At 46.6% G+C, this 25131-nt stretch overlaps 1 protein-coding gene across 1 annotated transcript in view; it reads left to right on the forward strand.

The window, feature by feature from the left end:
* Window positions 1-629: 629 nt before the first annotated feature.
* trim62.1 (tripartite motif containing 62, tandem duplicate 1) overlaps window positions 630-25131 on the forward strand; it is a 99984-nt gene continuing 75482 nt past the window's right edge. The window contains exon 1 of the mRNA XM_078239061.1: window positions 630-1118. Coding sequence (XP_078095187.1) covers window positions 714-1118 — 405 coding nt within the window. The 5' untranslated portion in view covers window positions 630-713. The remainder of the gene's footprint in view (window positions 1119-25131) is intronic.

Consider the following 25131-nt stretch of genomic DNA (forward strand, 5'->3'; position numbering starts at 1 on the left):
CTCTTTAAGTAGAAGTGAAGCGCTGGTTTCAGGGACACTGTGATGCCTTCACAGTTGAAGTGCGAGCCAGCATTCCCTCCCTGGCATCATCAGTTGGGAAGCAGAGGATAGGGCAACCCCTGGGTGAAGATGTTTTTTTCTCTCTTGAGTGGAAAATTGGCAAAGTTTTAAGGTGACCCTGAAAAGTGGATTGATTCCATGAGATTATTCCCCAATAGGAAGTGGGGGACTCCCAGTCATCTGGCGGCCTGTCGTGGCACAAAAGGTTTAAGAATTAATTTCCCTTTTTTGTTAGAGGTAGCGAATCCGATTGCAACATTAATGTAACACAATAACACGGTCCAGGAGCGACCATTTCCTTGGGGGGAAGGGATAAGAGACAGAAAAAATGGAAAGGCGGGGAGTTTAACCTGGGAGGGGGTGAAATCGCCTGGAAAGGTGGGGTTGTGTGTGGCTGGGTGAAGTGGGAGTGAGAGAGTGGGGTTGGAGGGACTGAGGTTTAAAGGGTTGGTGCCGGCTTTCTCCCCCCACCCCCCTCTCTCTGTCCCAGGTAGTAGCTTGGTGCTTCCCACAGGAACACTTCCTGGAATGAAATTGATCAGCAGTGAGAAGGATCGCGGAGAGGAATTCACATCAGAGCAGAGGGAGAGAGAGAAGCTCCTGGTCTAATATAACCCCCCCTTTCCTCCCAGTCTCAGCCTTTTGTGCTCCTTATGGCTTGCTGCCTCAAAGACGAGTTGCTTTGCTCCATCTGCCTCAGCATCTACCAGGACCCCGTGAGCTTTGGCTGCGAGCATTATTTCTGTAGGAAGTGTATCACCGAGCACTGGAACCGGCAGGATCACTGCTCCAGGGACTGCCCCGAGTGCCGGAGGAGCTTCAGGGACCCCTTGCTCTCCCCCAGCCTCAAGCTGTCCAATATCGTGGAGAGGTACAGCGCTTTCCCCCTGGACGCCATCCTCCAAGCCCAGAGGAACTCCTTCCCCTGTAAGGACCATGACAAAGTCAAGCTGTTCTGTCTGAATGACAAATGCCTGGTGTGCTTCTTTTGCGACGAGCCAGCTCTCCACGAACAACACCATGTCACCAACATCGAGGAATCCTTTGAAGAGATCCAGGTAATCCACCACCTTCATGGACAGAACACAGTCTTGTTCTTAAAGGGGCTTTGATCTAAAGAGATATCAATTCTGTCATGCAATTGATATGCTTTCTCTCTCTCTTCCTCCACCATGTCGTTTATAAATGTCATTTATGTCAACTCATTGGTACAATACAATATTTACTAAACAGGAACCAAGCTGTAGGGAGACTCTATTTAAACAAAAATTCTCTCTCTGGGCAAAAGTCACTTGCCCAGGGATTCCAAGTAATCTGATGCACTGAGTTTGGGAGGGGAGATGTTGTGGCGGGGTGGGGAGGTCCAACCAAAATAACTTCCCCATAACCTAAATATATCCTGGAGAGGCAAATGTTCCTCAGCCAGAGCTAACTGGACATTATAGAATCCAGCTTACTCCACATTTAAAGAGACAGTGCCTTGGTGAAAAGTATCCTCCCTGTGGGAGGAGGGGGAATGGTTCCTGAACCAGGCCAGTTAAGATGTGAGATGCAGGGTGATCAGGTGATATTCAGGGGTGCTCGATTAAATTCCAGATACATTTTTTCATGAATTGTGCAATCTTTTTAAATGTTGCAGTTTGTTTTGGATTTCTACACAATTTATGACCACTTTTTTTTAAACAATTAAATCCCCTCCCTCTTCAGAAAGTGCTGATAATTTGCTGGGGTGGGGGGGGGGGGGCACTGCTGCCTCACAGCGTCAGGGACCCAAGTTCGACTCCCGGCTTGGGTCACTGTCTGTGTGGAGTTTGCATGTTCTCACAGTGTCTGCGTGGGTTTCCTCCGGGTGCTCCGGTTTCCTCCCACAGTGGAAAGATGTGTGGGCTATGTTGATTGGTCATGCTAAATTGCCCCTTAGTGTCAGGGAGATTAGCAGGGTTAATAGAGCAAAGAAAATTACAGCACAGGAACAGGCTCTTTGGCCCTCCAAACCTGCACCGACCATGCTGCCCGACTGAACTAAAACCCCCTACCCTTCCGGGGACCGTATCCCTCTATTCCCATCCTATTCATGTATTTGTCAAGACGTCCCTTTAAATGTCACTACCGTATCTGCTTCCACTACCTCCCCTGGCAGCAAGTTCCAGGCACCCACCACCCTCTGTGTAAAAAAAACAATACATAGGATTATGGGGATAGGGCCTGGGTAGGATTGTTGGTGCAGGCTTGATGGGCTGAATGGACTTTTCTTGCACTGTAGGGATTCTATGATTCTATCTCAGCCTATTGGCCATTTTTTGAGGCTGAATCATGACTGTGTGTCGGGAAGCAGCTTGAAATGGGGAGGTGGGAGCCCATTCTCATTCTGGTATTCATATCTGGGTAGATCCATTGGGGATCACCGCATACTGACCTTTGATGACCTTTCTTTTCCCTGCTCAAGGCTAGATGAAGCTAATTGTGGCTTTTCAATATTTATACACCACCTTTCCTGGCTGTAGGATGTCTTAAAACTGTTTTATAACCCCAACAAGGCATCTTTGCTTTTGAAGTGCAGTCATTGTTGTAATATGGGAAATGTTGCGGGTAATGTATGCATGATAATGAAGATCTGATAATTTTTTTAAGTGATTGGTTGAAGGTTAAAGGAGGGTGTCTGGGCCCTGCTCTTTTTTTTCCCCAAAATAACACCACTAGATCTTTTACTTTCATCTGAAAGGGCAGATTGATGCTTAGTTTAATATCCGTTCAAAAGATCACATCCTGATAGTGTAGCACTGAAAACAGCATCAGGTTAGATTTCGTTCTTCAGCCTCTAGAGTCGGACTTGAACTCAAAACCTTCGGACTCCGAAGAAGTGTTGCTATCATTAAATTACATTTCATGGGATGTGGGCTTCGCCAGTTAGGCCAGCATTTATTGCCCTTGAGAAGGTGGTGTTGAGCCATCTTCTTGAACAGCGGCAGACCATATGGTACAGGGACACCCACAGGAAGAGAGTTCCAGGATCTCGACACACTGACAGTGATGGAACGGTGATATATTTCCAAGTCAGGATTGAGTGTGGTTTGGAGGGGAACTTGAAGGTGATGCTGTTCCCATGCATCTGCTGTCCTTGTCCTTCGAGGTGGTAGAGATTACAGGTTTGCAGCGTGCTGTCTCAGGAGTCTTGGTGAGTTGCTGCAGTGCATCTTGGAGATGGTACACACGCTGGTGGTGGAGGGAGTGAATATTTAAAGTGTTGGATGGGGTGCCAGTCAGGCGGGCTGCTTTGTCCTGGATGGTGTTGAGCTTCTTGAGTGTTGTTGGAGCTGCACCCACCCAGACAAGGGACAATATTCCATCGCACTCCTGACTTGTGTCTTGCACATAGTGGAAAGGTTCTGGTGAGTTGCTTGCTGCAAACTTTCCATCCTTTACCTGTCCTGGTAGCCACAGTATTTATAAGGCCAGTCCAGTTCAGTTTCTGGTCAGTGGTAACCCTAGGATGTTGATAATGGGGGATTCAGTGATGGTAATGCCACTGAATGTCAAGGGACGATGGTGAGATTCTCTCTTGCTGAAGGGAGATGGTTATTGCCTGGCTCTTGTGTGGCATGATTGTAACTTGCCACTCAATAGTCCAATCCTGAATATTGTCCAGTTTGTGTTGCATATGGATCAGACTGCTTCAGTATCTGAGGAGTCACAAATAATGATGAACGTTGTGCAAATCATCAGCGAACATTGCCATTTCTGACCTGATGATGGAGAGGCTTAGGACACTACCCCAAGAAATGCTTGCAGTGATGTCCAGGGTCTGAAATGACTGACTTGTAACAAACACAACCGTCTTCCCTTGTGCTAGGTATGACTCCAACCAGTGGAGAGCTTTTCTCTCTGATTTCCTTTGACTTCAGTTTTGCTAGAATCATACGATGCAGAAGAGGCCTTTCGGCCCATTGAGTCTGCACTGACACATTAGAAACACCTGAATTCCCACCTAATCCCATTGAATGTTATGACATGCCAAATGCCCATCCAAGAACTTTTTAAAGGGTGTGAGGCAACCCGCCTCTACCACCCTCCCAGGCAGCGCATTCCAGACTGTCACCATCCTTTGGGTAAAAAAGCTTTTCCTCACATCCCCCCCCCCCCCCCAACCTCCTGTCCCTCACCTTGAACCTATGTCCCCCCCGTGACTGACCCTTTAAGGGGAATAGCTGCTCCTTATCCATCTTGTCCATGCCCCTCATGATCTTGTGTACCTCAATTTGGTCGCCCCTCAGTCTTCTCTGCTCCAACGAAAACAACCCAGCTCGGGCTTCTTAATGCCACATTCAGTCAAATGTTGCTGCCACTAAGTGGCAACTTCTTTTAAATTATTTCATGGGATTGTGTCTTCGCTGGTTAGACAAGCATTTATTGCCCATCCCTAATTGCCATTGAGAAGGTGATGGTGAGTCACTTTCTTGAATCGCTGCAGACCGTACAGTACTGGGGCACCCACAGTGGTGTTAGGGCAGTCAATCTCGCCTCACCTCTGGAGTTCAGCTCTTGTTCATGTTTGAACTAAGGCTGTAATGAGTGGCCCTGGCAGAACCCAAGTTGAGCATCAGTGAGAAGATTATTGCTGACAAATCAGCTAGCTCCCCACAGAATTCTGAACCATGTTGCTTAGGTCAAAACCACTCTTTTTTCCTATTCACATTATTTTTTTATATGAGTATCACTCTCCATTTTGGCTATCAGCTAAGCGGCTAGAGACCAGGTAAGGATGGCATATTCTCTAAAGGACATAAGTGAACCAGATGGGTTTTTAATCGCAATCATAGATTCGCGATCAATTCCAAATTTTTATGTTGGATTTAAATTCCAGTGGTGGTGGTGGGATTTGAACCCATGTCCCAGAGGATTAGCCTGGGCCTTGAGATTCCTAGTCCAGGCACAGTACCCCTACATCACCATCACCTCCATTTCCTGATCTTGTTTCCCAATGTTAAACCTTCCACCATTTTTAGTTTAATTAGTGGATTGATGGGATTGGGTCACAGCTGATGATATTATCAGTGATGTCTGCACTGATTCCGTCAAAGTTGCAAATTCCCTATCGATGGTATTTTATTTCAGGGAAGTGGAATGTGCTGCCTGTCAGTACCTGCAGTGGATGACAACAGAATATTCTATCATGGAATTTTATTTCCCCTTCATATCGCCTAAGAAATATGACCAAAGTCTAACGGGTACGTTGGATTTACAGATCAACATACAAATGGAATCATGGGCGGCACAGTGGTTAGCACTGCTGACTCTCAGCGCCAGGGACCCGGGTTCAATTCCGGCCTTGGGTGACTGTGTGGTGTTTGCATGTTCTCCCTGTGTCTGCATGGGTTCCCTCCCACAATCTGAAGACGTGCTGGTTGGGTGCATTGGCCATACTAAATTCTCCCTCAGTGTACCCAAACAGGCGCAGGAGTGTGGCAACTGGGGGATTTTCACAGTAACTCCATTGCAATGTAAGTCTACTTGTGACACTAATAAATAAACTTTAAAAAGTTAGAAGGAAGCGAGGGTAAAAGCAAAATACTGCGGATACTGGAATCTGAAACAAAAATGGAAAATCTCAGCAGGTCTGACAGCATCTTAAGGGTCATCCAGACTCAACATTGGTTCTATTCTCTCCCCACAGATGCTGTCAGACCTGTTGAGATTTTACAACATTTTCTGTTTTTGTTTTAGAAGGAGGCTATATGGACCAAATGACGGCAAGGAGTTCCAAAGGCTCACAAACCTCGGAAAAGAAATTTCTCCTCATCTCAGTCTTCGATTGGCACCCCTTTATTCTGAGACTATGCCCTCTGGTCCTGGACTCTTCCATGAGGGGAAACACGCTCTCAGCATTTACCCTGTCAAGCCCCTTAAGAATCCTATTTGTCTCAATGAGATCATTCTCTCCCATATTCTTTCCGAGGCCCCAACTTGTTCCAGTTCCCATGCGGTGTCTGAGGGCACTGACGCCTTCTGGGCACCACAGGGGCTGGGGTGTATTATCGACCCCTTTGATCGCATTTTAATTTGATGTTTTAAGTTTCCTTTCTACTTTGTCTTTTGTTTTGGGTGGTTCCCTTCTTTTTGGGGGCTGCCCCTTTTAATTTGTCCCTTGGTTACTTTGAATTAGTTTAATTGTTTTGTCAAAGAGATTGACTTGTTACAGTTCCATCAGTGTGAGTTGTCTTTGTTACCTAGTTACCCATTCTTCGTGTGCCAACCTGGATGATGAGTGTTGGTCAGTCGGGGAGTATTACAGCCAAGGCTTGATCGTGGTCAGTATCCAATGAATAGAGCTTTGGTTATTGATCAGAAGGGGGAAAGCTCTGGCTATGTCTCTCTTGGTTGGCCAAAATGAACGGTAGTGTTCTGATTATGGTCATGATTTAGATCAGCATTGAGCGAGAATTGATCTGTATGGCCCAGTTCCACAGTGGACAGCACCAAGCCAACAGAAGCATTTGGGAAATAGTGCCCATTATCTTTTGCGGCTGATATCATTAAATTTTTTGGATTCAGATGGTTAATATAGGTGGCCTTTTTAATTATTTTAATTGAATGAAAAGCTTGACGTATGAAGAGTGTTTGAGCACTCTGGGTCTGTACTCAATGCAGTTTAGAAGGATGAAGGGGCATCTCATTGAAACTTACAGAATACTGAAAGGCCTGGATAGAATGGACGTGGGGAAGATGTTTCCATTCGTAGGAGAGACGAAGATCCGAGGGCACAGCCTCAGAGTAAAAGGATGACCCTTTAGAACCGAGCTGAGGAGGAATTTCTTCAGCCAGAGGGTGGTGAATCTATGGAATTCATTGCCACAGAAGGCTGTGGAGGCCAGGTCATTGAGTGTATTTAAGACAGATGGATAGGTTCTTGATTGGTAAGGGGATCAAAGGTTACAGGGAAAAGGCAGGAGAGAAACGTATCAGCCATGATTGAATAGCAGAGCAGACTCGATGGGCCGAATGGCTTAATTCTGCTTCTATATCTTATGGTCCTATGCGTGAAGTAAATTTGCGAATGAACACTTTCACCCTCCATTTCCCATTTTGTCTCCAGTTTCAAAAGCACCAACTGAGACAACCCTGTCCTGTAAAGAATCCAGTACTCGTGCTGTCGTAACTCAAAACCCTCCCCTGAAAATAGTTCCATTGGGTGTTTCTGAAGGAAAGTGTAACTCCTGGCAGACCTGCCACTGTTACTCTTGCAGGCTAAGCATTCAGTGCAACCATACAGACCAGTAATGCACCTCTGTCATTGCTGACTGATAGAAACCTCCACCCTGATTAACAAAAAAATGTTTCTGACCACAGAAAACACTCACACACCCAAATTCTACACATGAAAATTTGTCCTCTTGCTGCTGGTTCCACTTACAACAATTGTCCTCTGTTTTCTCATTTAAGGTGTTGAATAATTAAGAATATCAATAAATTTATCCGTCTTCTAGGTGAGAGGGGGATTTTCACAGTAACTTCATTGCAGTGTTAATGTAAGCCTACTTGTGCCACTAATAAATAAACTTTAAAATGTTCTGATTTACTCAAACTTTTTAAGTTTAAGTTTATTTATTAATGTCACGAGTAGGCTTACACTAACACTGCAATGAAGTTACTGTGAAAATCCCCTAGTTGCCACACTCTGGCCACACTTAACTCTCCCTCAGTGTACCCGAACAGGTGCCGGAGTGTGGCGACTAGGGGATTTTCACAGTAACTTCATTGCAGTGTTAATGTAAGCCTACTTGTGACATTAATAAGTAAACTTTAGAATGTTCTGATTTACTCAAATTTTTTAAATTTAAGTTTATTTATTAGTGTCACAAGTAGGCTTACATTAACACTGCAGTGAAGTTACTGTGAAAATCCCCTAGTCGCCACACTCCGGCGCCTGTTCGGGTACACTGAGGGAGAATTTAGTACGGCCAATGCACCCCAACCAGCACATCTTTTGGACTGTGCGAGGAGTCTGCAGATATTCTCCAAAAGAGCATTTTACCCAAGCCCTATCCCTGTACCCTCGTGCATTTAGCAAGACCAATCCACCTAACCTGCACATCTCGAGACACTAAGGGGCAATTTAGCATGGACAATCCACCTAAGCTAATCTTTAGACTGTGGGAGGAAACCGGAGCACCCGGAAGAAACCCACGCAGACACGGGAAGAACATGCAGTCTCCGCACAGACAGTGACCCAAGCCGGGAATCAAACCCGGGTCCCTGGCGTTGTGAGGCAGCAGTGCCACCAAGTTCTGAAATAAGCAGATTTTTTTGCCGCTAAACCCGTTTGTCTAGCTCATCTTCTTTAACAAAGATAATCCTGAGGTGTTCTACATATGAAGGCAGGTTCATATTAAAAATCAGTTCAGGGTGAGGTGGCATGAATCTGCTTCTTCAGGGTGCTTCTGCTGCCAACAGTGTGCCTCTGTTGGTGCCAAATCTTCACAAGGTCCATTGTTCAACACCGTTGCAAAATATAGACTTCTGGTACATTAAACCTTCAAAAGATCCATTGGGTGGAAGCAATATGAGCACCACTCTGCTGAATGCCTGGTAACAAGATGAAATAATAACGTAATTCTGCTACATTATTGAGTTGTTTCTATTAGAAACGGGCCAACGTTGAGCAGGACATGCTCTTTGGGATCTATCTCCTCACACTGAAACCATCGGAGAAGTCCGATGTCCGGAAATAATAGTCACGATTTATTTTTATTCACTTGTGAGACATAGGCTGAGTCAGCACTTATTGCCCATCCCTAGCCAGCCTTGAACTGAATGGCTTGCTAGGCCATTTCAGTGGGCAGTTGAGAGTTAACCACATTGCTGTGGCTCTGGAGTCGCATGTAGGCCAGACCAGGTAAGGACGGCGGATTTCCTTCCATTGCGGGCGGTACGATGGGTTTCTTCTGGGTGCTCCGGTTTCCTCCCGCAGTCCGAAAGACCTGCTGCTTGGGTGCATTGGCCATGCTAAATTCTCCCTCAGTGTACCCGAACAGGTGCCGGAGTGTGGCGACAAGGGGATTTTCACAGTAACTTCATTAGTGTGTTAATGTAAGCCTACTTGTGACACTAATAAATAAAATTTTAAAAGGGCGTCAGTGAACCAGATGGGTTTTGTCGACAATGGTTTCATGGCCATCAGTAGATTCTTAATTCCAGATATTTTTCGTTGAATTCAAATTCCACCATCTGCTATGGTGGGATTCGAACCCAGAACATTAGTTGAGTTTCTGGATTAATAGTCTAGCGATTATATCACTAGGCCATCTCCTCAGTAGTGATGACTAGCGATTCGTCAGTACTGAGGCCTCCACAACAACAGTCCACTGTGGAGGTGTGACAGCTTCTGTTGTTGTGAGCTGTAAAGGTTTGGGGGGGTCAGGGAGGGTGAATGTCCAAGCTCCACAAAAGCCAAAACAGAACAAAGCGGCAAAAAGCTAACTTGGGCAAACTTGCCATGTTTTTCGGGTTCCTCTGACCTGAGAACATGACCAATTCCACACTGTTTGATCTGTCAATTTTTTTAAAAAAGCCGGACTTCTCGTCTGCAATTAAGTGTGTTAATGTCACAAGTCGGTTTATATTAACACTGCAATGAAGTTACTGTGAAAATCCCCGAGTCGCCACACTTTGGCGCCTGTTCGGGTACACTGAGGGAGAATTTAGCCTGGTCAATGCACCTAACCAGCACGTCTTTCGGACTGTGGGAGGAAACCGGAGCACCCGGAGGAAACCCACGCAGACACAGGGAGAATGTGCAAACTCCACACAGGCAGTGACCCAAGCCCGGAATCGAACCCGGTGCTGTGAGGCAGCAGTACTAACCACTAGTATTAATTAGTATTCTTTTCAAAGAGTTTAACGTTGCCCAGAGCCCCTGACTGAAAAGGAACACCTACCTACTTTTGATATCACATTTTAGGTGCAACATCCAGAAATCACAACTGTTGTCATTTTTTTTAAAAATGCAAATGGCGAAAGCAAAAGCTGATAACGAGCGTCTAATTGTCATCAGGATGTGCTGAACTATATTCAGTCTTATGACTTTAAAGGGACAGTTTGCACAGCTGCACAAGAAACGGGGCATAATCCTCCAGTCAATTTAGTTACAAAGCAAACTCTCCGACTTGCCGTGAGCAGTGCCACAGGCCATCCACTATATGAACTTAAGAATATATTAACGTAATAAATGGGAGCAGAAGTAGGCCACACGGTCCCTTTTGAGCCTGCTACACCTTTCAATGATATCAATGGCTGATCTACCACACAAACTCCACTTTCCCACCCGATCTCCATTTCCCAAAGTCCCTTCATCTCATCTTTGATTTATATTTAACTGCTGAGTCTCTGTGGTCCTCTGGGGCAGAGATATCCAATGATTCGCCACCCTCTGAGGGAATAAATTCCTCCTCATCTCCTTCCAAAATGGCTGACTCCTTTTTTTCCTGAGAACGGCGCTGCTAGTTCTAGACTCTCCCTGCAGGGGAAGCAGCCTCTCACCATCGGCCCTTCCTGTCCTCCGGACGAGATTTTCACCACTGCAGTTTGATTCTCGTTCCCGCGCTGTGCCATTGAGTGCTAATGTAACCCTACTTGTGACTAGTAAATAAACTTTAAACTAGAGGGGATGGCTCTTGGTGAGTTCTGGTACCAGAAAGGGGATTACCAACTCTCGATCGCTGCCCGTGCTGGGCAGTTTTTGCCTAAGTGCATGTTGGAACTAGGTCAGCAAGTGTTGTGCCTTGAGTGATCAACATTGGCTGACTTGGAGTCACGTGGACTTTAGCATTTGGCAGTGCACTAACTCCATGTTTCTGGTACCAGAACTCACCAAGAGCCATCCCCTCTAGTTTAAAGTTTATTTATTAGTGTCACAAGTCGGCTTACATTCACACTGCAATGAAGTTACTGTGAAAATCCCCTGGTCGCCTGCTCGGTTGCACTGAGGGAGAATTTAGCACGGCCAATGCAGCTAACCAGAAAGTCTTTCGGACTGTGGGAGGAAACTGGAGCACCCGGAGGAAACCCACGCAGACACGGGGACAACGTGCGGACTCCGTACAGACAGTAACCCAAGTCGGGAATTGAACCCGGGTCCCTGGCGCTGTGAGGCAGCAGTGCTAACCACTGTGCCGCCATATCTTATGTGCAGGCTTGTGGACCTTGTGTATCAGGTTCCTTATTTAAAATGAATCAAAATATTTTTTAAAGAGAAAAAAAATTTAATGGTGATGTTTAATGACATTTGTTTGGTGCATAATGTATCTCTTTACCATATGCTGCGTCTGCTGTGCCAGAACTCCAGTGAGGCTACAGGATCTTGTGGGAGGGAGTGGGAGAACTAGCTTGCTCAGCTAGATTGTGTTTGTTTAGCTTCATTTTTCCCCTTGCACTGGTTGTACTTAATCTTGAACATATTCTTGTGCAAATAGCAAGTGTTTGGAATAAATCCTTGTTCGTTCTTGTGCACGGTACCGGGAGACAGACAGGAACAAAATACTCCCTGGCCTCTCATTTTCCCTTGAATGATTTCTCTCCGATTATTTTTTCTCCCCTCTCCCCCCTCTCCTGAAACCGCTGAGTCTTTCTTGTGGGGAAAGCTCCCATCGGTACTTTTATTTCAACCAGGTGGGTGACACAGTGGTTAGCACTGCTGCCTCACAGCGCCAGGGACGTGGGTTCAATTCCCGGCTTGGGTAACTGTCTGCAGAGTCTGCACATTCTCCCCGTGTTTGTGTGGGTTTCCTCCGGGTGCTCCGGTTTCCTCCCATAGTCCGAAAAACGTGCTGGTTAGGTGTATTGGCCGTGCTAAAAATTCTCCCTCAGTGTACCCGAACAGGCGCCAGAGTGTGGCGACTAGAGGATTTTCACAGTAATTTCATTGCAGTGTTAATGTAAGCCTACTTATGACTAGTAAATAAACTTTTAAAAATACGTAACCGTGGCAATGAAGGTTGACTCTGTAGGACACCATAGCTTAATATGACCTTGTTCTCACTGAAGGACCACACATTTCTTATCACTGACAATCTACTTTCTTCCAGTCTAAATGTATTACAGCTTGGGTATCCTTTATCCGAAACCCCTCAGGGCCAAGTGCATTTCAGAACATTTTGGTTTTCCATACCACATATCGACTTGCGTTATAAGAACCGAAGTCTAGGCTAGCAATAGTCCAATGTAATGGCTAGAACAATAAGATGTATCTGAATAATAAATACAGGGTACCTGTAATACGCTTCTCTTTGACATGTTAACCACAAAGATCACAAAGTAAACAGTGCGGACAAACAACTAGACTTCCCGTGCTGAAGGTCAATGAGATTCAAAACAAAGTGTGGTTTCTGGATTCACGGATAAAGGATACTCATAGAATCCCCACAGGGCCCATCGAGTCTGCACCGACAACAATCCCACCTAAGCCCTATCCCTGTAACCCCACATATTTACCGCGCTAATCCCTCTAACCTACACATCCCGGGACACTAAGGGGCAATGTGGCATGGCTGATGCACCTAATCCGCGCATCTTTGGAGTGTGGGAGGAAACCGGAGCACCCGGAGGAAACCCACGCAGACACGAGGAGAACGTGCAGACTCCACTCGGACAGTGACCCCAAGCCAGGAATCGAACCCAAGTCCCTGGAGCTATGAAGTGCCTCGGCCTGTACCTCTCTGGAGAGTGATGCGATTGAGAGATATGGGCCGAAGCTGAGTACAGGAAGGAAAAACTTGCATTTATATAGCGGCCTGTCCCATTGCACTGAATCAACAGGCTACTTTTGAAGTAGGTAAGTTGCTAATTAGCCATTGTCCCCATCTCTTCAGTGTCTCGTCAATCTGTTGGGTCGCTTTCAGGGGCGCCAGGTCAATGTACTATTAATCCAAATGTACAGCAATTACCTCGTTAAGGGAGTTGCTAGTTAAACATGTGACATTGATTGTCCTCTAAATAGAGACAGCTGGAGAACTTTGGGGAAGACCTTCTTGATGGCTAGTAGCATTGAGGAAGTGTCTTGCAATAAACCGACTCGAGCCTAACAGACCAGTCAGGATTGATTCTTCCATCGCAGTCACTTGTTGTGAGTAACACACCACTCAGTAGCAAGGGCAGGGCAAGCAAGGAAGAGGGTCCCAAATCTACCTCAGCCGCAACGGGAATTGAACCCATTGGCGGCACGGTAGCACAGTGGTTAGCACTGCTGCTTCACAGCTCCAGGGTCCCGGGTTCGATTCCCGGCTCGGGTCACTGTCTGTGTGGAGTTTGCACATTCTCCTCGTGTCTGCGTGGGTTTCCTCCGGGTGCTCCGGTTTCCTCCCACAGTCCAAAGATGTGCGGGTTAGGTTGATTGGCCAGGTTAAAAATTGCCCCTTAGAGTCCTGAGATGCGTAGGTTAGTGGGATTAGCGGGTAAATATGTGGGGGTAGGGCCTGGGTGGGATTGTGGTCGGTGCAGACTCGATGGGCCGAATGGCCTCCTTCTGCACTGTAGGGTTTCTATGATTTCTATGATGTTGTTATTCAGAATCAGGCACTCACCCATCTAGTCGACTGAGCTAACCGGCTCCCTGTGTAAGTAGATGTAGCTGCAAATGTGATCACTGTAAGGTACAAGGATTTTTGATTTGATTTAATTTGACTTATTATTGTCACTTGTATTGGTATACTGTAATAAGTATTGTTTCTTGCGCGCTATACAGACAAAGCATACTGTTCGTAGAGACGGAAAGGAGAGAATGTAGTGTCACAGTCATAGCTAGTGTATAGAGAAAGATCAGCTTAATATAAGGTAGGACAATTCCGAAGTCTGATGGCAGCAGGGAAGAAGCTGTTTTTGAGTTGGTTGCTACATGTCCTCAAACTTTTGTATCTGTTTCCCGAAGAAGGTGGAAGAGAGAATTTCCGGGGTGCGTGGGGTCCTTAATTATGCTGGCTGCTTTTCCAAGGTAGCCGGAAGTGTAGACAGAGTCAATGGATGGGTGGCTGGTTTGCTTGATGGACTGGGTTCACAATCCTTTGTAGCTTCTTGCGGTCTTGGTCGGAGCAGGAGCCATTCTAAGCTGTGACACATCCAGAAAGGATGCTTTCTATTTTGCGTCTGTAAAAGTTGGTGAGAGTCGTAGCTGACATGCCAAATTTCCTTAGCCTCCTGAGAAAGTAGAGGCGTTGGTGGGCTTTCTTAACTATACAAGGGGCAAGAGGGAAACTAATGACCACTTCACCTGTGGTTTTCTTTTTGCAATGTTGATTGAGGAATGAATGCCTCACTCTTATTGGGGGGGAAAAAAGAGTCTTTTGTATCCACTCGAATGGGTAAATTAGATCTCAGTTTACTGTCTCATCTGAAGGATGGGACCACGATCGATGTGGCCCTCCCTGTGTCCTACACTGAAGTGTCCAGTGATAGCCGGAATGGATTGATGGAAATGAAATTGGTGTACGATGTTCCTATCTGGAAGATTCACACGTTTTCTGTGGCTTTTTTTTCCACAAAATACGTTATGTCCTTGTTGGAGAAATTAAAAATTAATTGCAAAACCCAGCTGCAATGCTGAGGGAGCAACTGCCTCTGTCTGTCTGTTATCATTCTGAAAAGAATGTGGTTTAGGAAAAAAAAGCAGTAATTAAAACTGAGGGAGCCAGCTGACAACCATAAACCACGAGAGTACTGCTGGAGTGAAATAATAATGGCTTCTTTTGCGACCTAGCGATTAAATTAGGGCCCTGTCTGCAGCACTCAGCTACACATTCCCTCTGTACGCTCGGTGTCAAATGCAGTGCTCCAAGTATTAAATTACTAAATGCGAGGCATTCGCCAGTATGGGAGAATGATCGATCCAACAAATTGCTGTTTGAAACGTTATTTTGTGAAGGAAGAGTTGGGTTTTTTTTTCTGCCCTGCCCCCTCCGCCTTCCCTGAAAGCACAGGCTTGCAATTGTGGTGGGGGTGGGGTGTGCGGGGGAGGGGTGCTCAATCTTATGGATAATAGCTGCCCTCTGACATCTTGCCCACCTGGCTATTCTTCATGCATTGCTTTGGAGATGGTCAGTGTCGACAGCCTATTGGGCCGCGGGCATATTTGGAGCCCGGTCCGACCATGTCCTCATCCAGTGCTTCCAGCATCTTCTATAGTGGCGGTACCCTGGATAGAGATGGGCAGTGGGGATTCTATCTGGAACCCTTTTTGTCATTCCTACCCAGACGGAGGAAAATTGAATCATGTGGGAAATCTGAGTGTTGGGGGAGGACGGCACGGTGGCACAGTGGTTAGCACAGAGCCAGGGACCCGGGTTTGATTCCGGCCTCGGGTCACTGTCTGTGTGGAGTCTGCATGTTCTCCCCATGTCTGCGTGGGTTTCCTCCGGGTGCTCCAGTTTCCTCCCACAGTCCAAAGATGTGCAGGTTAGGTTGATTGGCCATGATAAATTGACCCTTGGTGTCGGGGGGATTAGCCGGGTAGATATGTGGGGTTGCGGGAATAGGGTGGGATTGTGGTTGGTGCAGACTCGATGGGCTGAATGGCCTCCACTGTAGTGATTCTATGAGAACAGTATCGGAGTTGATGCTGCTCCTTACAACTTTATTCATCTGTGGGACATGGACATCATTGGCTGGCCAGCATTTATTGTCCATCCCTAATTGCCTTGGAGGGCAGTTGAGAGTCAACCACATTGCTGTGACTCTGGAGTCACACATAGGCCAGACCAGGTAAGGATGGCAGATTTCCTTCCCTAAAGGGCATTAGTGAACTCAGATGGGTTTTTCCGACAATGGTTTCATGGTCATCAGTAGATTCTTAATTCCAGATATTTTTTATTAAATTCAAATTCTGCCATGGCGGGATTCGAACCATGATCCCCAGAACATTAGCTGAGTTGCTGGGTTAATAGTCTAGCGATAATACCACCAGACTATGGGCAGTGGGGATTGTAGCTGGAACTCATTGTGCCATTCCTACCCAGACGGAGGAAAGGTGAATCATGCGGGAAATCTGGGTGTCGGGTGAGGACAGTGTCGGAGTTGGTGCTACTCCAGATGAGGATATACCTGCTGTCTGAATGTGCACCGAAGAATAGCATATCTGTGAGTGAGATACTGGTGCCTGTGGAAACTGCACACAAGGCACCATCACTGCCGGCAACAGAGCAGAGGAAATTGGAAGATCAGAAAGTGCAGGATGTAGTTAATAATTTTGCCATTGGGTTACTAACCAGGGGGTTGTGTTTGTCAAACTGCCTCCCTTAGGTTTCACTGGGGCTGCTTCTCCAGTGTTTTGCAGCTGTGGCAATATTCCCCAGGGAGAGAACAGAGCAACAGAGAGAACACTGTGTGGGTGGCACAGTGGTTAGCACTGCTGCCTCACAGCGCCAGGGACCTGGGTTTGATTCCGGGTGTGCCGGTTTCCTCCCACAGTCCGAAAGACGTGCTGGTTAGATTCATTGGTCACACAAATTCTCCCTCAGTGTACCCGAACAGGCGCCGGAGTGTGGCGAATAGGGGATTTTCACAGGAACTTCATTGCAGTGTTAATGTAAGCCGACTTGTGACACTAATAAATAAACTTTCAAACTTCGACATCCCGAGGATTTCCATTGACCAGAAACTGAACTGGACCAGCCATATAAATAGAGGCAACATACCGCGGATACTGGAATCTGACACAAACGGAAAATGCTGGAGAAACTCTGCAGGTCTGACAGCATCTGTGGAGAGAGAATAGACCTAACGTTTCGAGTCTGGATGACAAACATTGGCTTTGTTCTCCAGCCAATATAAACACAGTGGCTACAAGGGTAGGTTAGAGGCTGGGAATCCTGTGATGAGTAACTCACCTCCTGACTCCCAAAAGCCTGTCCGCCATCTACATGGTACAAGTCAGCTGTCTGATGGTATCCTCCACTTGCCTGGGTGAGTGCAGCTCCCACAAAACTTGAAACCATCCAGGACAAAGCAACCCATTTTACAGGCATCACTTCCACAAACATTCATTCTCCACCACTAACATACACTAATAAAACTGGGCAGGAACTATAGAATCCTTACAGTGAAGAGAAGGAGGCCATTCGGCTCATCGATCTGCACTGACTCTCCAAAAGAGCATCCCACCCAGGCTCTCCCCTCTGCCCTTAACCCTGCGCATTTACCATGGCTACTCCACCTAACCTGTGCATCTTTGGAGTGTGGGAGGAAACCCACGCAGACACGGGGAGAATGTGCAAACTCCACACAGACAGTCACCCGAGACCGGAATTGAATCTGGGACCCTGGTGCTGTGAGGCCAGCAGGGGACCTAAAACACAAACAAGTGGTCTGGGATTTGGTGAAGGACTGGAGAGCATTAAACGAGTGATGAGGGTGTTGGGCAAAAGGAGGCAAAGATGGATAGAAATTTTAGAAAATGATTCATGGGACTTGTAAATGATTAGAGGAGAATAGCAGAGGAGGAAGAGGGAGGGATGCATGGTGGATCTGGCAAAGCAGAGAAGGCGGGAGGGTGGCACGGTGGTGCCTCACAGCGCCAGGGACCTGGGTTCGATTCCCGGCTTGAGTCACTGTCTGTGCAGACTCTGCATGTTCTCCCCGTGTCTGTGTGGGTTTCCTCCGGGTGATCCAGTTTCCTCCCACAGTCCGAAAGACATGCTGGTTAAGTCCATTGGCCATGCTAAATTCTCCCTCGGTGTATCCAAACAGGTGCTGGAGTGTGGCGACTAGGGGATTTTCACAGTAACTTCATTGCTGTGTTAATGTAAGCCTACTTAGGGCGGCACGGTAGCGCAGTGGTTAGCACTGCTGCTTCACAGCTCCAGGGTCCCGGGTTCGATTCCTGGCTCGGGTCACTGTCTGTGTGGAGTTTGCACATTCTCCTCGTGTCTGCGTGGGTTTCCTCCGGGTGCTCCGGTTTCCTCCCACAGTCCAAAGATGTGCGGGTTAGGTTGATTGGCCCGGTTAAAAATTGCCCCTTAGAATCCTAAAATGCGTAGATTAGAGGGATTAGCAGGTAAATATGTGGGGGTAGGGTGGGATTGTGGTCGGTGCAGACTGGATGGGCCGAATGGCCTCCTTCTGCACTGCAGGGTTTCCATGATTTCTATGATTTCTTCTACTTGTGATGCTAATAAATAAACTTTAAAATCTCAGTGGCCAAGAAGTCATGGAAGAATCAAAAAAGCAGGTTGATTATGGCTACTGCCCATGCAAGCCATGGATTATTTTTCGGAGTGCATTCTGAGCTGTATAGCATTGGGGTGGAGTCGGGGATGTTTTGCAGGTCTGATCCTGACTGGGAATCACCTGCGGTGATGAATTACGAGCATTATGTAAGTGTCTGAAGTGTGATGTTTTCCCAGTAATGTGTTGGAAGCTAGACAAGAAATCACCCCATTGATGGGTTTGATTCGTCATTGATTGCGATGGTGGCATGGTGAGAAACATTTTTGAGGTACTGTACTAAATATGCAGTAGGATTCCATCACTGTGACCTGCTGAAGCCATTCGACCAGAAACCTCAAAATAGCTCCTGTATGAATCTTCCTTTTCAAATGGAGTGGCTTGATCGGTGCAAGTATTCCCCAAACAACCATTATTTTAAAACCTATTAAAACACATGTAGAAGCCTATATACTACATAAGGGAACTTTTTAAGTGTGTACTATTGTACCATCAAGTGTTAAATGATTCAATGTGAAATTGCTCCTAATAGGAGATTGAGGTTTGGTTTATTTTTGGTTCTCTTTTTTTTTCCCCCCCACTTTGTCTTGGGAACAATTTGAATTTTTCCTTTTAAAAGTGGTTCACTCTGGCTCTAATTTATTATTTTTCTTAGGTTCATAATTTTGAGTCACATTTGAATTTTTAGCACAGTATAATTTCTCCAAAGGTTGCTTCACTGTAGCTTTACCAGATTGAACGCATTCACTGCAGTTTACAGGCACTCTCTCTCCTCTGCTCCTTGTCCGTCCTGCAGACTTCCACCAAATTCAACATGTCGCCTTCCTTCACCTCAAACCCAATTCGGCAAACCCCTCCACTCCCCGCATCCTCCTGCAAGCGCTGATCTCCGACACCTCCTACTTTCTACCTCCTCCAAAGTGGCTCCCTCGGCTTTTCCTCTCCCACCTTCCCAAAACTTCCCTTTTTGGTGTCTTCGCCCCTTTTATCCGTAGAATCCCTACAGAAAGAGGCCATTCGGCCCATCGAGTCTGTGCCGACTCTCTAAAAGAGCATCCCACCCAGGCCCTCCCCTCTGCCCTATCCTCGTCACCCAGCACGTTTACCATGACCATTTAACCTGCACATTTTCAGACACTAAGGGGCCAATCCATGATGAAATTCAAGATGGCGCCAGAGTGAGGCGACTTCTTGCAAGCTGTCCCCAGCATACCCTCTGATTATTTTCCTCGCTTTCTATGCTATGACTAACATTATATTCTGCACCCTCTCCTCTCCTTCTCCCCTATGTACTCTATGAAGGTATGTTTTGTCTGTATCGTGTGCAAGAAACTATTTTTCACTCTATCCCAATACATGTGACAATAATAAATCAAATCATTCCACCTAACCAGCACGTCTTTCAGACTGTGGGAGAAAACTGGAGCACCCGGAGGAAACCCATGCAGACACGGGGAGAAAGTGCTAACTCCACACAGTCACCCAAGGCCAGAATCAAACCCAGGTCCCTGGCGCTGTGAGGCAGCAGTGCTAAACACTGAAGTTTAAAGTTTATTTATTAGTGTCACAAGTAGGCTTACATTAACACTGCAATGAAGTTACTGTGAAAATCTCCTGGTCGCCACACTCTGGCGCCTGTGCGGGTACACTGAGGAAGAATTTAGCATGACCAATGCAACTAACCTTCACGTCTTTCGGACTGAGAGAGAAAACCAGAGCACCCGGAGGAAAACCCACGCAGACATGGGAGAATGTGCAGACTCCACACAGAGAGTGACCCAAGCCGGGAATCGAACTCGGGTCCCTGGTACTGTGAGGCAGCAGTGCTAACCACTGTGCCACCGTGCCGCCCTCCGCCCGTCTTCATCCATTTTATCCTCTTTACTTCACCATCCCCTCAATGTTGATCCTGCCCATTCCTTCAAATAGGAAAGTGGTTTCGCAGGTGAAATTATTCCCAGTAGAAGTGGGACTCTGGTAAGAGAAATGTTGAGGATAGCAGAACCCTGCACTGTGTTTGTTTATAAATATAATTTGCGCCCCACAAGGCTTTGACTATCTAATTCAGTGGATGCTTGGCATGTGCCCCAGTGCTGCACATGAAGAAAGGCCACCTGCAAGGGGAACTGGAGGCATTTGGGCTGTGGAAGTGAGACCCCCCAGTGTGAGAAACTATGTTCAGAAGAGGAGGGAATTAGGAGAACAGAAAATCGGTGGTCTAACACAACCAGCCCCAAGCCATCAGTAACCTGGACACTAGCGACAATAGACGGAGCTGAAACTTCAGGTATTTTGTTACCCCTTCTATTGTAGGTGCTGTCTGTTCCTGAGGCACATGTTTTTTTTTGGATTCTTGAATGGGATGTGGGCACTGCTGTCAAGGCTAGCATTTGTTGCCCATCTCTTGCAGTCCTTGAGAAGGTGGTGGTGAGTCGCTGCCATGAACCGACACAGTCCATGTGGTGTAGGCACAAAGAAAATTACAGCACAGGAGCAGGCCTTTGGCCCTCCAAGCCTGCACCGACCTTGCTGTCCGACTGAACTAAAACCCCTTACCCTTTCAGGGACTATATCCCTCTATTCCCATCTTATTCATGTATTTGTCAAGGTGCCCTTAAAACTCACTATCGTATCTGCTTCCACTACCTCCCCGGCAGCGAGTTCCAGACACCCACCACCTTCTTTGTAAAAAAAAAAAACTTGCCTCGTACATCTCCTTTAAACCTTGCCCCTCGCACCTTAAACCTGTGCCCCCTAGTAATTCACTCTTCCACCCTGGGAAAAAGCTTCTGACTATCCAGTCTGTCCATGCTTCTCGTAATCTTGTACACTTCTATCAGGTTGCCCCTCAACCTCTGTCGTTCCAGTGAGAACAAACCAAGTTTCTCCAACCTCTCCTCATAGCTAATGCCCTCCCATACCATGCAACATCCTGGTAAATCTTTTCTGTACTCTCTCCAAAGCCTCCATATCCTTCTGGTAGTGTGGCGACCAGAATTGAACACTATGTTCTAAGTGCAGCCGAACAAAGGTTCTATAAAGCTGCAACATGACTTGCCAATTTTTAAACTCAATGTCCCAGCTGATGAAGGCAAGCATGCCGTATGCCTTCTTGACCACCTGCGTTGCCACTTTCAGTGACCTGTGTATCTGTACATCCAGATCCCTCTGCCTATCAATGCTCTTAAGGGTTCTGTCATTTACTGTATATTTCCTTCTGTATTTGGCCTTCCAAAATGCATTACATCACATTTGTCCGGATTAAACTCCATCTGCCATCTCTCCGCCCAAGTCTCCAACCGATCTGTATCCTCTGATGGTCCTCATCGCTATCTGCAAATCCACCAACCTTTATGTCATCCGCAAACTTACTAATCAAACCAGTTACATTTTCCTTCAAATCATTTTATATATGCTACAAACAGCAAAGGTCCCAGCATTGATCCCTGAGGAACGGCACTTGTCACAGCCCTCCATTCAGAAATGCACCCTTCCACTGCTACTCTCTGTTTTCTTTGACCGAGCCAGTTTTGTATCCACCTTGCCAGTTCACCTCTGATCCCATGCGACTTCACCTTCTGCACCAGTCTGCCATGAGGGACCTTACTGACGTCCATGTAGACAACATCCACTGCCCTACCCTCATCAATCATCATCGTCACTTCCTCAAAAAACTCGATCAAGTTAGTGGGACATGACCTCCCCTTCGCAAAACCATGTTGCCTCTCGTTAATACGTCCACTTATTTCCAAGTGAGAATAAATCCTGTCTCGAAGTATCCTCTCCAATGATTTCCCTACCACTGATGTCAGGCTCACCGGCCTGTAATTACCTGGATTATTCTTGCTACACTTCTTAAACAAAGTGCTTAAGCAGCACCCACAGTGCTGTTAGAGAGGGAGTTCCAGCAATTTGACCCAGTGACAGTTAAAGAGTGACAATATATTTCCAAGTCGGGATGTTGTGTGGCGTGGAGGGGAACTTGCAGGTGGTGGTGTTCTTGTGCATCTGCTACCATTGTCCTTCAAGTGGCCACAGGTTTGGAAGGTGCTGTTGAAGGCAGCTTGGCAAGTTGCTGCCGTGCTTCTTGTATATGGCATGGACTGCTGCCACTGTGTGCCAATAGTGGTGGGAGTGAATGTTTAATGTGGTGATCGGGTGATGGGATGCTGATCAAAGGCTTGCTTTGTCATGGATGGTGTCGAGATTCCTGGAGCTGCACTCATCCAGGCAAATGGAGAGTATTCCATCACATTCCTGACTTGTGCCCTGTGGATGGTGGATAGGCTTTGGGGAGTCAGAAGGTGAGTTACTCTCCGCAGGATTCCCAGCCTCTGATCTGCTCTTGTAGCCTCAGTATTGATATCATTGGTTCAGTTCAGATTCTGATCAGTGGCACTGGGGCAGGATACGGTGGCACAGTGGTTAGCACTGCTGCCTCGCAGCACCAAGGACCTGGGTTCGATTCCCGGCTTGGGTCACTGTCTGTGCAGAGTCTGCACGTTCTCCCCGCATCTGCGTAGGTTTTCTCCAACAGTCCGAAAGACGTGCTGGTTAGGTGCAGTGGCCATGCTAAATTCTCCCTCAGTGTACCCGAACAAGTGCCGGAATGTGGTGACTAGGGGATTTTCACAGTAGCTTCATTGCAGTGTTAATGTAAGCCTATTTGTGACACTAATAAATAAACTCAAACTCAAATGTTGATGGTGGAAGATTCGGTGATGGCAATGCCATTGAATGTCAAGAGGTGATGAACAGGGATGGTCATTACCTGGTACAAGATGTTGGTTAATCAAACCATTTCATCCAGATGTCTGATCCTAGGCAGCGATTGTTAGCAGGATGTTCTGTTAGAATGGGTATTACAGTCGAGCTGAATCCTCACGTAGTATTCACTGGTATTAGCTTACTAACAAAAAAAACCCATCCTGGCTGATTTATTCAATCTCCAGTTCAGACAGCAGTGACCAATTATAATGCTCAACTACTGTCTTGGCTGAGATCAGATAACTCTGTACAGACTGGGAATAAGATCTGAGACCCTTAGATCTGCAGGAGTTGTTTTTACTCCTTTTACTGCTGGGGTTAGTTTTAGCCTTCACTGCGTTGAGTTTCTCTTTACTTTCTCACTGGCCCAACTCTGGAGAAATCAATCTGGTCCTTGAGCTTATAGTAATGTTAATGGATTCACATGATCGATATCTTGGCCATTATGAATAATGGCAACTCCCGGCTTTGTGACCTTTAGTGCACCGAGATAAAAGTTCTGCTGTTGCATCAGCTAGCTTTCTTGTGTGGTTTCTTAGAGCGGCACAGTGGTTAACGCTGCTGCCTCACAGCGCCAGCGACCCAAGTTCGATTCCCGGCTTGGGTCATTATCTGTGCGGAGTCTGCACGTTCTCCCCGTGAATACGTGGGTTTCCTCCAGTTTCCTCCAACAGTCTGAAAGACGTGCTGGTTAGGGTGCATTGGTCGTGCTAAATTCCCCCTCAGTGTATACCCAAACAGGCACCGGAGTGTGGCGACCTAGGGGATTATCACAGTAATCTCATTGCAGTGTTAACGTGAGCCTACTTGTGACACTAATAAATAAACTTTATTCACTAAGTCGATCAATTTGGCATGAGCTGCACGCTACTTTTATTGGTGTGGGGGCGGGAGAGGGGTTCGTACTCTTATCGGTTCTTACCCCTGACTGGCTCCATTTAATTACCTTCTGTGGAAAGGACACAAAAAAAGATTTATCGCAACCTGCATAGCATCCTAAAATTAAAGCGAAAGACTGCGGATGCTGGAAATCTGAAATATAAACAGAGTTTCTCTCTCCGCGGATGCTGCAAGACCTGCTGAGTTTCTTTTCTCCGTTTCTATTGACATAGAGCACTATTGTAGGCAAATCAAGTGTGTCAGTGACGTCTGCAGTCAAAATCGAAGAACCCGTTGTTTCGGGACGATTGTGCTGGCAAACAACATGTTCTTTTGTACTGTCCAGGAAATGGTGAACCATCTAGAACACAAAGGTCCCCAATTCAGTCAACCAGTTGGTGTTGGATGACCTGATATTTGTTTGGGCAAATGTAGGGATGCTACAGCTGGGTTTTACATGCCTGGACAGGCAGAGAGCAAGAACAAGCGAGAGAGAGAGAAGGGAAATCGGGCTAGATTCCTGAACATGATTCTGCGATTTCTTGCTGGAACACAAGTACTCAGTTTGGATTCCAAAGATGTGCAGGCTAGGTGGATTGGCTGTGTAAATTGCCCCTTGTGTGGTGATTCGTGGGATTAAGGGATAGGGCCTGGGTAAGATGCTCTGCCAGAGAGTCAGTGCAGACTCATTGGGCTGAATGGCCTCTTTCTGCACTGTAGGGATTCTATGATTCAGGTTGAGCTACTGTACTCCCCATGGTTGAATAGCTTTCTGACATTCACTGTCTAGACTCTCATGCGCGGCTTGTCCACTGGGTAAGTTATTGATGGCCCATCAGCCCGCTGACTGAATTGAAGCTCCCTGGGAAAGTGGGAACCAGGAAAAACTTGAATCAAGGTATTGATTAGTTATAGTGCAAGGTGATATGCTATTGTCTACTGAATTCCCCTTTACCATCTGTCCCCATAATGTTTCATATACCCCAGAAACATGTTAGAAAATGGTGTTTCTAAAAATAAATCCTTCCATGGGATGCAGGCATCGTTAGCAATCCTGAATTGCCCTTGAACTGAGTGGCTTTCTAGGCCATATTAGAAGATTTGGGCGGCATGGTAGCACAGTGGTTAGCACTGCTGCTTCTCAGCCCCAGGGACCTGGGTTCGATTCCCGGCTTGGGTCACTGTCTGTATGGAGTTTGCACATTCTCCTCGTGTCTGTGTGGG

The sequence above is a fragment of the Mustelus asterias genome, chromosome 22 (assembly GCF_964213995.1).
Source record: "Mustelus asterias chromosome 22, sMusAst1.hap1.1, whole genome shotgun sequence".
Lineage (NCBI taxonomy): Eukaryota > Metazoa > Chordata > Chondrichthyes > Carcharhiniformes > Triakidae > Mustelus > Mustelus asterias.